This window comes from Mobula hypostoma, chromosome 3 (genome assembly GCF_963921235.1).
Source record: "Mobula hypostoma chromosome 3, sMobHyp1.1, whole genome shotgun sequence".
Classification (NCBI taxonomy): Eukaryota; Metazoa; Chordata; class Chondrichthyes; order Myliobatiformes; family Myliobatidae; genus Mobula; species Mobula hypostoma.
Genome location: NC_086099.1, coordinates 217983968 through 217997185, shown reverse-complemented (window position 1 = coordinate 217997185; position 13218 = coordinate 217983968). Strand labels below are relative to the sequence as shown.

The following is a 13218-nucleotide window of genomic DNA, read 5'->3' as shown; positions in this document are numbered from 1 at the left end:
CACTGAGAGGTATGAAAGCTTCAAGTTCCTAGGTGTGAATATCAACAATAGCCTCTCCTGGTCCAACCACATTGATGTCCTGTCCAAGAAACCTTACTTAGATCTCAAAACCTGAAGAAATTTGGCATGTCCATGTCAACTTTTAACAATTTTTATTGATGCCTTCTCTTTGGATGCATAACAGCTTGGTTTGACTACTGCTCTGCATGTGACCACAAGTAACTGCTGAGAATTGTGGACACAGGCCAACACATCACAGGAACAGTCTTCCCTCTAAGGACTCTGTCTGTACTTATTGCTGCCTCCATAAAGCAGCCAGCGTAATCGAAGATCCCATCCACCCTGGACGTTCTCATTTCTCCCCTCTCAAATCAGGCAGAAGATCCAAAAGGCTGAAAGCATGTACAACCAGGCTGAAGGACAGCTTCTGTGCCACTGTTATCAGACTCGTGAATGGACATCTTGTAAGATATGATGGACTCTTGGCTTGAAAATATATCTCATTATGATCTTGTACTTCTTTGGTAGTGTTTATTCTGCATTGCTTTTACTTTTTTCTAGCTCAGTGCACTGTGTAATAATTTGATCTGTATAAACAGAATGCATGACAAGTGCTTTACTGTACATATGATAGTAACCAATACCAATACAAAATAGTCAACAGTCAACTAATCATCCTTGCAAATTGCTCATTACATGGCTATTGTGCATCTAGTGTCCCTACACATAATATTCCAATAGCCATGCGAAGGCTACTGATCTCCTGTAAAGGATGACCTCAGATAACTGTGGACCTGTTATCCCCATCTGCTGACCACATCATCTCAATACCGGTAAATCCATTCAGGACTAATTGACAGGGAGACAACAGTAAGAGCACTATTATTCGAAGGGCAAAAACTGTTTTCCTTGGAGTGGACCGCCATTTGGTGCTCCATGGAATCTTTTCCTCTTCTAGAGTCATAGAATACTATAGCAAGAAATAGAGCCTTTGCCTTATATAGTCTATGCCAAAACCATTAATCTGCCTAGTCCCACCAACTTGCTCCTGAACCATAGCCCTCCATACCCCTCTCATCCATTAACCTATCCAGATTTCTCTTAAATGTTGAAATCAACCCCACATCCATGTAATATCTAGGGCAGTGCCTCAGCAATCCTGCCAGAGAACAGCTTGCAGGGTATCAACTTAGTTTCCTGCTGCTTGTGTTTCAATGGAAATCATGACATTAATTATCATGCTTTCACAAGATTATGTGAAGATCTGTCCACCATTTTCACCTTTGAAAGGATTGCTCCCAAGTTTTACACAAAGCTTGGGAGCAAGCTCTCCTCATTTGGAGAGGTATAATATGATTAGGAATAGTCAGCATAGCTTTGTCAAGAGCAGGTAGTGCCTTACGAGCCTGATTGAATTTTTTGAGGATGTGACTAAACACATTGATGAAGGAAGAGCAGTAGATATAGTGTATATGGATTTCAGCAAGGCATTTGATAAGGTACCCCATGCAAGGCATATTGAGAAAGTAAGGAGGCATGGGATCCAAGGGGACATTGCTTTGTGGATCCAGAACTGGCTTGCCCACAGAAGGCAAAGAATGGTTGTAGACGGGTCATATTCTGCATGGAGGTCGGTGACCAGTGGTGTGCCTCAGGGATCTGTTCTGGGACCCTTACTCTTTGTGATTTTTATAAATGACCTGGATGAGGAAGTGGAGGGATGGGTTAGTAAGTTTGCTGATGACACAAAGGTTGGGGGTGTTGTAGATAGTGTGGAGGGATGTCAGAAGTTGCAGCGAGACATTGATAGGATGCAAAACTGGGCTGAGGAGTGGCAGATGGAGTTCAATCCAGATAAGTGTGAGGTGGTTCATTTTGATAGGTCAAATATGATGGCAGAATATAGTATTAATGGTAAGATTCTTGGCAGCGTGGAGCATCAGAGGGATCTTGGGGTCCAAGTCCATAGGAGCTGTGCAGGTTGATTCTGTAGTTAAGAAGGCATACGGTGTATTGGCCTTCATCAATTGTGGAATTGAATTTAGGAGCCAAGAGGTAATGTTGCAGCTACATAGGACCCTGGTCAGACCCCACTTAGAGTACTGTGCTCAGTTCTGGTCGCCTCACTACAGGAAGGATGTGGAAACCATAGAAAGGGTGCAGAGGAGATTTAGGATGTTGCCTGGATTGGGGACCATGCCTTATGAAAATAGGTTGAGTGAACTTGGCCTTTTCTCCTTGGAGCGACGGAGGAAGAGAGGTGACCTGATAGAGGTGTATAAGATGATGAGAGGCATTGATTGTGTGCATAGTCAGAGGCTTTTTCCCAGGGCTGAAATGGCTGCCCCAAGAGGGCACAGGTTTAAGGTGCTTGGGAGTAGGTACAGAGGAGATGTCAGGAGTAAGTTTTTTACACAGAGAGTGGTGTATGCGTGGAATGGGCTGCTGGCAACAGTGGTGGAGGCAGATACGATGGGGTCTTTTAAGAGACTTTTGGATAGGTACATGGAGCTTAGAAAAATAGAGGGCTATGGGTAACCCCAGTAATTTCTAAGGTAGGGACATGTTCGGCACAACTTTGTGGGCCGAAGGGCCTGTATTGTGCGGTAGGTTTTTTATGTTTCTAAAGTCTCTGCTGTGCTAAATCCATATCCTCCCACAGTGAATACAGATTCCAAGTGTACAGAGAATTTCATTCTGTATGTCCGTCAGTTGTCTACTTCAGCTTCCACCACTAAAGTCATCGTTGGAATCATCGAGTAACCTTGACCTCCAGTGATCTTGCTGCAGTCGATTACACCTGGTGACTTGAAGCGCTCTACACTATCCTCCAAATTATATATAGTTTTATGATTTGACCATGTCTGTGGTAGTATCTGAGCACATGGCATATGTGTGGAATTGAATGACAGGGAAAGGAATGTGGAGTTGTATGGCACAGAAATGATACATTCAGCCTACCACTCCCATGTCAATGTTTTTGCCCATCTACACTAAATCTATTTTCCCACATTAGGACTGTGTCCTTCTTGTATCTTGCCTGTTTAAGTTTCTGTCTAAGTGCTTCTTGAATATAGTATTTGTATGTGATTCCACTTCCTAAGTGCCTAAGAAGAACATGGTAATCTGCCTCAATGACTATTGGCCAGTTGCATTTTCATTCACAGTGATGAAGTATTTTCAGAAGCTGGTGATGAAACATATTAACTCCTACCTGAGAAATGATTTGGATCTGTTCCACACCAATGGGTCCACAGCAGATGCCATCTCATTGGCTCTTCACTCAACCTGGAACATCTGGACAGCAAAGATTCATACATCAGGATGCTCTGCATCAATTACAGCTCAGCATTCAATGTCAACATCCCCTTCAAAACTAATCAATAAGCTTCAAGACTTTGGCCTCAGTACCTCCTGTGCAATCGGATCATCAATTTCCTCATGTGCAGACCCCAGTCAGTTCGGACTGGCAACAACATTCTCATGATCTCCGCATCAGCACAGGTGTACCACAAGCCGTGTGCTTATCCCCCTACTCTGCTCACTTTACACTTATGCCTGTGTGCCTAAGCACAGCTCCAATACCATATTCAAGTTGGCTGAGGACACCACTGTCATAAGCCAATTCAAAGGTGGTGACAAATCTGCATATAGGAGGGAGACTGTAAATCTGGCTGAGTAGTGCCACAACAACAACCTCTTACTACTCAATGTCAGCAAGCTCAAGGAGCTGATTATTGACTTCAGGAGGAGGAAACCAGAGGTTCATAAGCCAGTCCTCATCAGAGGTGGAGAAGATCAGCAACTTTAAATTCCTCAGTGTTATCATTTCGGAGGAACTGGTCATGGGCCCAGTGTGTACGTGCAATTGCAAAGAAAGCACAGCAACACTTCTACTTCCTTAGAAGTTTGCGAAGATTCGGCATGACATCTAAAACTTGGATAGATGTATAGTGGAGAGTATACTGACTGGCTACATCACAACCTGGTATGGAAACACTAGTCTCCATCACCAATATCCAGCATCTGCAGATTTTCTCATGTTTGTGGAAACACCAATACCCTTGAACAGCAAATCCTACAATAAGTAATGGATATAGCTCTGTCCATCATGGGTAAAGCCGTCACCACCATTGGGAATATCTACATGAAGTGTTGTTGGAGGAAAGCAGCATCTATCATCAGCCTAACATCCAGGTCATGTTCTCTTCTCGCTGCTGCTATCAGGAAGAAGGTACAGGAGTCTCAGGACTTACACCACCAGGTTCAGGAACAGTTATTATCCCTAACTGTTGGGCTATTGAACCCAAGGATTTACACTCAAAGACACTTCATCTCATGTTCTCAATATTTATTGCTTATTTATTTATTCATTATTATTATTTCTTTTGTATTTGCAGAGTTTGTTGTCTTTTGCATACTGGTTGAACACCTAAGTTGGTGCAGTCTTTCATTGATTCTATTATGGATTTATTGAGTATGCTGCAAGAAAATAAATCTCAGGGTTGTATATGGTGACATATATGGACTTTGATATTTGAACTCCCTACTCTAGCAGTCCATTCCAGATATAACGACTATCTGTGTAACAAGCCTCCCTCTCAGATCCCCTTTAAACTCTTATCTCTCACTTCATACCTATGCCCTCATCCGGGATGCTCCTATGATGGAAAAATGGATTTTCTATCGAATGTATGCCTCTTAACCTTATATACTTGTCAGGTACTTCATTATTTGTAGTTAGTACACCAGAAGAGCATATGTATTAAGAGGGAAGTAGTAATTAAGGAGGAGGATTTGGTTTGAAGATATCATCATCTCTTATGGTTGCAGCCAAGTGTTGAACAGCATTTGTTCAGTAATGTCCAGTAATTTCTCCCCCATGAGTTTTAGCAAATGTAAATGTACGGGTCCTGCTACCTCTTAGTTCACTCCTGCCACATTTAGTTGTATGCCACCTTCTGTAAGGGAGAAGGATGAATAATGGGCAATGTGTTTCGGTGATTATGGCTATCCCGAAGTTCAAAGTAAATTAATTATCAAAGTACATACAATATATGTCACCATGTGCTACTCTGATTCATTTTCGTGCAGGCATTCACGGTAGAACAAAGAAATACATAGAATTAATGAAAAACTATACACAAAAATTGACAATCAAACAATGTGCAAAAGAAGGCAAACTGCACATACAAATAATCATATTTATTAAATAAATAATACTGAGAAAATGAGTTGTAGAGTCCTTGAAAGTGTGTCTCTAAGGTTGTGGATTCAGTTCAGTGAAATTATCCATGCCAGTTCAGGAGCCAATTGTAAGGTAATAATTGTTCCCGAACCTGGTGGTGTGGGACTTAAGGCTCCTGATGTTTCATGCAAGCCTGAAGATGCAGTGCTGAGGTTTCCATCAGAGCTCAGTATGCCATGCTGCAGTGCTACATTTTATTTATCAGCTCTTGATTGGTAGAGAATGTCTGGAAACGGGTAATAGAAGTAGTAGTGTATTTTGTATGAAGTCCATTTTTGAAAGTGTTCACTGACCTTGACCATTTGTGAAGTCTTTGAACCTCAAAAGGAATAGCTAAGTGTCAGGGACAGATTCCTGGCATTGATGTCCTGACATCCTTCAGTCCTTCCTTAATAGACTTCCCACATGATTCTAGTATCTGCTCCAACTTTAATACATTTCTACTAATCAGGGTAGGCTATCCTTAACTGTGGCCAGGCATTAGTATCCGGCTCCTGTTGATGCATGCAGCCTTTAATACCTGACTGTAAATTCATCCTTAGGAGGATGAACAACAAAATATTATAACAGCTGCAAGTAATTCTACAATTTGTTTCCAATAGCTTAACTGGCAATTCAAAACAATCAATATTTCATGCTAAAGCTGACTTAACAAATAGAAAATTTTTTAAAAATACAACTGCAATTTAAGTAAAACCAAGCAAATAAGAAAAGCCCGATGTACTGACATGTATTCATTACCTTGGCTATAAAGTGACATTTAAAATTAGTTGCTCATTGAAGAAACTGCTTAATTGATCAATCTCACTTGATTAAAAGGTAACCCACCGTATGCAAGAAGACATTCTTTGAACTGATTTTGAATGTTGGTTGCTCAGTCAGCACAAGAACACCACCAGCCTCCTCCCCCCTCCCCCCCCCACACATACACACACACACCCAGCAAACTGTACTGTGAATTCAAAGATTTGTTTAATTTAGAACAACTTTAACATATTGGTTAACAGATTAAACTATAAATAAAGATCTTAGAAACACTCAAACAGATCACTCAGATGGATCAATCCTGTATCTACTTTAAGAGAAACATTTTACGTTTCTAGCAGATAACCCTTCATGAGGACTAGCAAAGAAAGAACACAAGACAGTTCTCTAAGACACAGAGAAGATTGGGAAAGGAAAACTAGGACAAAGGAAATATTTCTGATAGAGTGAGGTCAGAGTGATGAGCTGTGAGTGAAAGCATTCAGACAAAACAACAATGACTGTTGCTAGAAAGAGAGAGAAAAGAAAGGGATGTGAAACCTGTGAAATATGGATCAAAGCTTGTAGGAAATGCCCAATAGAAATAATTACAGAGCCATGGGGGGAGGGGGAGGCTCAGAATGTAATTGTTTCCTTCTGTGATTATAAATTACAGTAGGAAATCATTTTCACAAACTTATCCCAATACTTTTATCAAACTGTGGATTTTACTGAAATTCCAAATCTTTTTTTGCATGTAGTCTGCACAAGTGATAACTTACAAAGAAATATTTAAAGTGATCATCAACTATTTATAAGTTCAACTTATGAAGTTCTATAAATTCACTTTTTGGTCATCTCTTTTTTCTAGTTGACTCTGTTTAGTATGCAGGACTGGAACTAGATGATGATCACTAAAATAAATACCAGAGAGAAGTGAATTTGTGGAATCCCAGCCCTTGAAACATGTAGTAATAATTATGGGAGTTATGTAGTTTTGTTCCACAGGGAGTGCAGGATTGGGTTTCATTATTTCAACCTGTCCATTTCTGACTCCACACTTTTCGTCCTGTTTCTTGTAGTCACTGAACAAGAGACTAAAGTTCCCAAGAAAACCATCATCATGTAAGTGCTTAGTTTATTCTTAACTGCTTTGTATAAGCTTGTCCATCTCACCCAGTGCTTAATTACATTGTGCCATACCTACACATAGTCAGTGTTATCCTGTGCATGTTAGCATTTGACAATAATTATAGTTTGGTTTATGAACAGTTTCCATAAATCTCATAAAGGTGATGTTTGTCACAGGAGTTCTTTTTAACCATTAAGCTGGTGTTTTAGATGAGTTTGTTTAGTACGGTTAGCTGTATTTGGCAGGTGATTTCAAAATGCATCTTCTTTTGCTTTCAGAATCACACTTGGAACAAATGCTCAGTGCAGAATGCAACTATAACCTGTTTGATTTTGTTTTGATAAGGATTTTAATATTTTCTTTGACCACTAAATTTTAGTACAAATATCTCATTGGTTGTATATTTCATTTGTCTGCCCCATTAAAAAGGAAACGTGTACAAATTTTAAAATTATCTGTCATAAATATTGTTTTATATAATTTAAATATATACTAGAACTGGTATATTAACTTCCTGATTAATTAATATGGCCTTCATATTTTTTTCAAGAATCAGCTGCCATTTAGAAAATGTATAATACTTAAGTACCAATCTGAAATTCTTCAGTAGAGTTAATGGCATGGTTCAATCAAATGCATCATATGTAAAAGTAGAATCCCATGTGTCAACAAATGACCTGTAACTGAATTAAACTACACCTGTATTTATTGAAAAGAAAAGTTTCACATACTTTTATTCTGACATGATTATAGATGAATTCACAAGACTATCTGAAATTCCTTCAATGTAACTCTATCCTATAATAAGCAAATCACTTTTGCAGTGAGCAATACATGTTCAGTTGTCACACATTGAGCAAATTAGTAGTCTTGAGGTTTTTTGGGATTTATACTTTTTAAACGTTCTTCCTGTTTCTTTTGTTCATTGCATTTATTGAAGTATATTGAATATGTGAGTTACAGTCATGCTTGAATATAGTGTACATTCCAGTCATACATAATAGTTAATTCAGAGTATGAAGATTAAAGAAAATCACCTGTTTTTGTAAATACCTTACATCTACTAGCCATTGACTAGAGCTACTGTACATTAGGAAAAAACAGATTTCATTTGAAAACCATACACTTTTTTTGTATGGTAGCTGAGGCTATTGCATTATGGCAAGTAAGCAGTAGTGGCACTGATCAGAACCCTTCACTGTCAAGACAGGAGTAAAATAGGTTTGCATCATTGCACCCACCCTATTTGCCGTCTTTATTGTTGCCATCCTTCACCTCATTAGCCAAGACCTGCCACAGGGAATCCCAGTTGCGTATAGAATGATAGGTAGTGCATACTCTTATATCTGCTTAAAACAGCAAGTTGAATGAACAACCAGAAATGAAATTTACCAGAATGAATAGCAGTAATTACTGATCTAATGTCTGTCTAATTTCAGCTGAAACCCGCATGGTGTGATAATAAAAGTGTAGCTCTGAAAACTAAACACTTCTTAAACGGTTTCCTCATTAACATTGCATGAGTGCAAAAGTGTAAGTTTAACTACATTGCATCCAATTGATAATTATATTGCCTTGCCCACCAACTAATCAGAAATTTACCTGCTTCAGAGTTGCTGATGCTTTGGTAGTGTGGACAATGGTATCCTTCTGATGTTTAAGTAATTACATACTCTTTTCATGATTAGCGAGGAGACCATAACGACAGTAGTCAAGAGCCCAAAAGTTAAACGGCGCAGTACAAGTATATCTCCTGCAAGACCACCAAGGCTACAGGAAACAGAATCAGAAATGTTATTCTCAACTAAACCCAAGCCACCTCCTCCCAAGCTTCAGACAGAACCCAGAGAAGCCCCGATGAAAATGCCACCTGTTCCATCAGTTATGATAACCGAGCCAGAAGAGCAAGGTGCAACTTCGAGACACGTTTTAGTAGAAACTAAGGTAGAAGAACAAAAACCCCGGTGGATTGAAGTGGAAGAAGTAGTTGAATTCAAAGTTAAGAAAAGTGCAAAATCACAAAGGAAAAGATCAGTCTCGCCTTCTACTCGCACCTTATCTGAGCAGCGCCCACCGAGTCATAGATCTTCAAGTCCAAGACCTAAACGACCTCTTCGGACTGACCCTAACATAAACAACTCAAATAACAACCTGGTGGAGCAAATGCAATCCTCCCTTTCAGAAGAAAACCTGACAAATGTGGATGTTCTTACATCTGTATGTGGACCTGAGATTGTCACGGAACTGGAACAAGCCACATCAGAAGATACCAATCCCGACCGTGCCTTTGACCACTTTGATGCTGCTCATGAAACATCAGCTCATGCAGTCACTGAGTATGATACTCAGCTGAATAAAGCTGAAGATAAGTACAAATCAACTTTATTGGAAGTGGAAACTCCACTCCTTGCACATGTGGGTGAAACAGTAATACTAAGCTTTGAGCCACCTGGACCCATGGATTGTGAGCAACTATCCCTTAAAAAAGATTCTGATAGTGAAACAGCATCTCCTTTGACAATTGTAGATCTTCCAATGGATATTACTGATGATAAATTGGTGGAGTTCGGAACAGATAATGAAGAGGAAATAGATACAGAAAATGAATATGTCATTATTGATGAGCCACCTGAATCAAGCAATGATGACCTAATAAATAGAGACACCAAAATTTTGACTCATAATGGCAAACTTTTAACCTTAGAAGACCTTGAAGACTACATTCCTGCTCAAGGGGAAACGTACAAATGTGAGGATATAGTTGACCAAAATTACCCATCAGCTGGTAGTTCCAGTGAACCATGTGAAATTTCTGTACTGCAGGCAGAGATAAACAAACCAACAATTGGCAAACCAGTTTTACTTAATGTTGGCAGGCCAGTTGTTCCGAAGATAAAGCCAAGTTATTTGCATCAGTTTGGAGATCAGCGGTCTGGCGGGATGTTCATGTCAACATCCCGAGTAACAGAAATGCATTCAGTGGGACCGTCAAATTTGTCAGTACACGTCAGTGGATCGTGTACTGAATCGGTCATCCATTCCTCGACAATAATGGAGAAGAAACCACCATTTGAATTAAAAACATCTTTTTGTACTGAGCTGCAATGTTCTGTGGACAGTGGACAACCAAGCTTTAAAACTGAAGTTTCTACAAGAACTCTTAACTATGGAGAAACTGTCACATTACACATCAATAAGAAAGACCCACTAGATGAATCCAACAAACGTAAACCTGATAAGCCTAACAATTAATTTTATGATGGTGGAACCTAGTTTATGATTAAATATTTCAACAAAAAATTATTTAGTCTTAAGGGAGAACATTTAGAAAATAAAATTCATCTAGCAGAATCAATGCACCCTAATCCTTAACCCTAACCATTCCACATAATAGTAAAAAGTTCCACAAAACTATCAGGATTATGATATACTTTTTCACTTCATATCATCATAGATATTAGGTTTTATGGAGTATCATAAAAATCATTCAAATGTTCTCTCTTTAGTTGGGTTTCGTGATCATAAAGAAAGTCAGTTTCACTCACTTTCAATAAACATATTGTCATCCTTGTGGCTTCCTGGTACTCTGCCAACTAATGAGATTTGGACTCCACAGAAAAAGATCTTGACAATTAAAGGATTATGAACAATATGGTGGATTTTCAAAGGAAAACCTAAATGTTCTAGATGTCAAATCTAACATGGGGTTGTTTTATTATGAAAGTCTAGATTTAATTTTTGTGGACTTAACAGATAATGACATTTTGATATCTTTTGTGGATTAAGTGGCGAATTTGCTGAGGATAAGGCTGCTGGTCTGAAGTTTGTACTTTTGCAGCAGTTTCATCACTGTTCTATTGTAAAGACACTGAGAATTATGTGACATACTAAAGAATTTTAGGGTGTTGTATGATGTAATCAAATTTATTCTAAAATTATTGAAACTGAGAGTCAGACATGCACACATTTCCTGATATTTGATTGAACTTACCGATAATAGGAAACTTGTTATCTCCTTACTTTTCAGAAAAGTGAAATTAAAAAGGGGAAGTGCTCATCAGAGTATAGACCTAAAAGTCTGTGATAATTAAAGAGGAATGCATGGTTTAGTTTAACATTGAATACCCTGATACTTGTCCTTGGGCAACTGACTTTGAGTCTTTAGGGTGATCAGAACTTTAGGGTGTTATACAAAGTTAATGGTAGAACAGATTGCAGAAATCATATTTCCAAGAGTAAATTGTCTTCTAAGCATTGCAGTTTTTTGCTCCAATTACTTTGGACATTAGGTGTGCATAGCAATCTTGCAATTATGCATTGATTCATAGAGATATCAGTATGTTACATCCACAATACAATCTGAAATAGTATGTTTTTTTCAGAAACATGCATATATTTAGCAGAAGAAAATTGGATTCTATTGATGTTCTACCGTATTTTTTCTTGATTCAGTGTATATTATTTTGTGACAAAACTTCAATGTTAATGAAAAATTGAACATGATTATAAATGATATGTTTATAAATTTGAGAAGAGCTTCAGATCTATTGTAGTTCATTGGCCATCTTTTCAGTGCATTTGCTTGAACTGATCAATTAACTTCATGTTGTGTTAAGAAAATGACTTGTTATAGTCTCCTAAAATTAAATTGATTTGAATCATTGGAAAATTGATTATTTTCAGTATATCAAATAAAAACCTAAGTGAGTTTTTGTTACATTAACTTCTATTTTAAGATGCTGTACTTAAGGTTTACTTACATAGATTTTTTTATTTGAAGTCAAAAATAATAATCAAATCCGATAAAACTCTTAAAACCTCTGCAGCCGTGTAGGTTTCTTAAAGTTGAAGTTTGAACTGACTGTATAGTTTCTTCCATCAACTCAATTTAAGGGCAAGATATGTAGGACTTTTCAATGTGTGTGTGTTTTATCCATGCTGTGAACTGTTTAAATGTTGTGTGACATGTATTAACACAGTTCTTTATCTTTGAATCACCTAAAGATCTGTGTAACTTTAATGAACAACAATAACCACTTTAAAAATATGAACTTAAATGGAAAGCTGCAGCGTTCAGAATGTCAAATGAATTTTTGCATGCTTGAATTGAAGTTACATTAAAAAAATTTCAAATAAACAGTTCTACAGCCATGAAAGTGGTGCATTTTTGAAAAGGAAAGTTGTGCAATATATATTAACCTTGACATATGTGTATCTTCAAATACATTTTGAATAATGTATCTTGTATAGTCTGTGTTTTAACAAGAGCATAAAATGTTTGATGCATTCTTGTATGTTTTGTCAGGGGGTAAATTTTTAGATATGTATAGGATATTAAAAAAAAATCAAAGTGTGCCTCCTGACTTCAGTGTGTTATATTTGAACCCCTAATGAAGTCTAATTTCTGCAGTAAGTTTGTCATCTTTTAGCTTTCAATGTTTATCATTGGTAGAAAATGACAAATGTGCTGCACATGTTGGTTAAATGTTTAACATGGAGTTAAATTGAATTAGGTTTTCAGATTATCTGGGTCTCACCTGAACATTAGTGAGTTTTTCGGATCCTTATTAATTATGTAGAAACCCTGCATTGCAAGAAATTATCAAGGCCGTTCTCTCTCTTCATTTGAGAACTATGCTCAACATGAGGGTAGAATAGCACATGGAAGATAGTAATTCAAAGCAAATTTATTATCAAAGTTTATATGTGTACAGATATACAACCCTGAGATTCATTTTCTTATGGCCTTACTCAGCAATCCAAGAAACATAATAGAATCATTGAAAGGCAGGGCAAACAACCAAAATGCAAAAGACAATATACCGTGCAAATACAAAAAGGAAGATAAAAGCATATAATAATAATATTAATAAGAAAGCAATCAGTATCAAGAACATGAGATAAAACATATAAATCTACAGCACATTACAGTCCCTTTGGCCCACAAGGTCACGTCAACCATGTAACCTCCTCTAGCAGTTGCCTAGAATTTCCCTACCGCATAGCCCTCTATTTTTCTAAGCTCCATGTACCTATATAAGAGTTTAGAAACATAGAAAATAGGTGCAGGAGTAGGCCATTCGGCCCTTTGAGC

The 13218-nt window shown here is 37.9% G+C and overlaps 1 protein-coding gene across 7 annotated transcripts in view; it reads left to right on the top strand.

Moving 5' to 3' along the window:
* Positions 1–12568, top strand: part of obscnb (obscurin, cytoskeletal calmodulin and titin-interacting RhoGEF b) — a 487178-nt gene extending 474610 nt beyond the window's left edge. For all 7 annotated transcript variants that reach the window (XM_063044498.1, XM_063044500.1, XM_063044497.1 and 4 more), the window contains 2 exons: positions 7075–7117; positions 8813–12568. In XM_063044498.1, the coding sequence (XP_062900568.1) occupies positions 7075–7117; positions 8813–10376 (1607 nt within the window). In that variant the 3' untranslated portion in view covers positions 10377–12568. The remainder of the gene's footprint in view (positions 1–7074; positions 7118–8812) is intronic.
* The last annotated feature ends 650 nt before the right edge of the window (positions 12569–13218 follow it).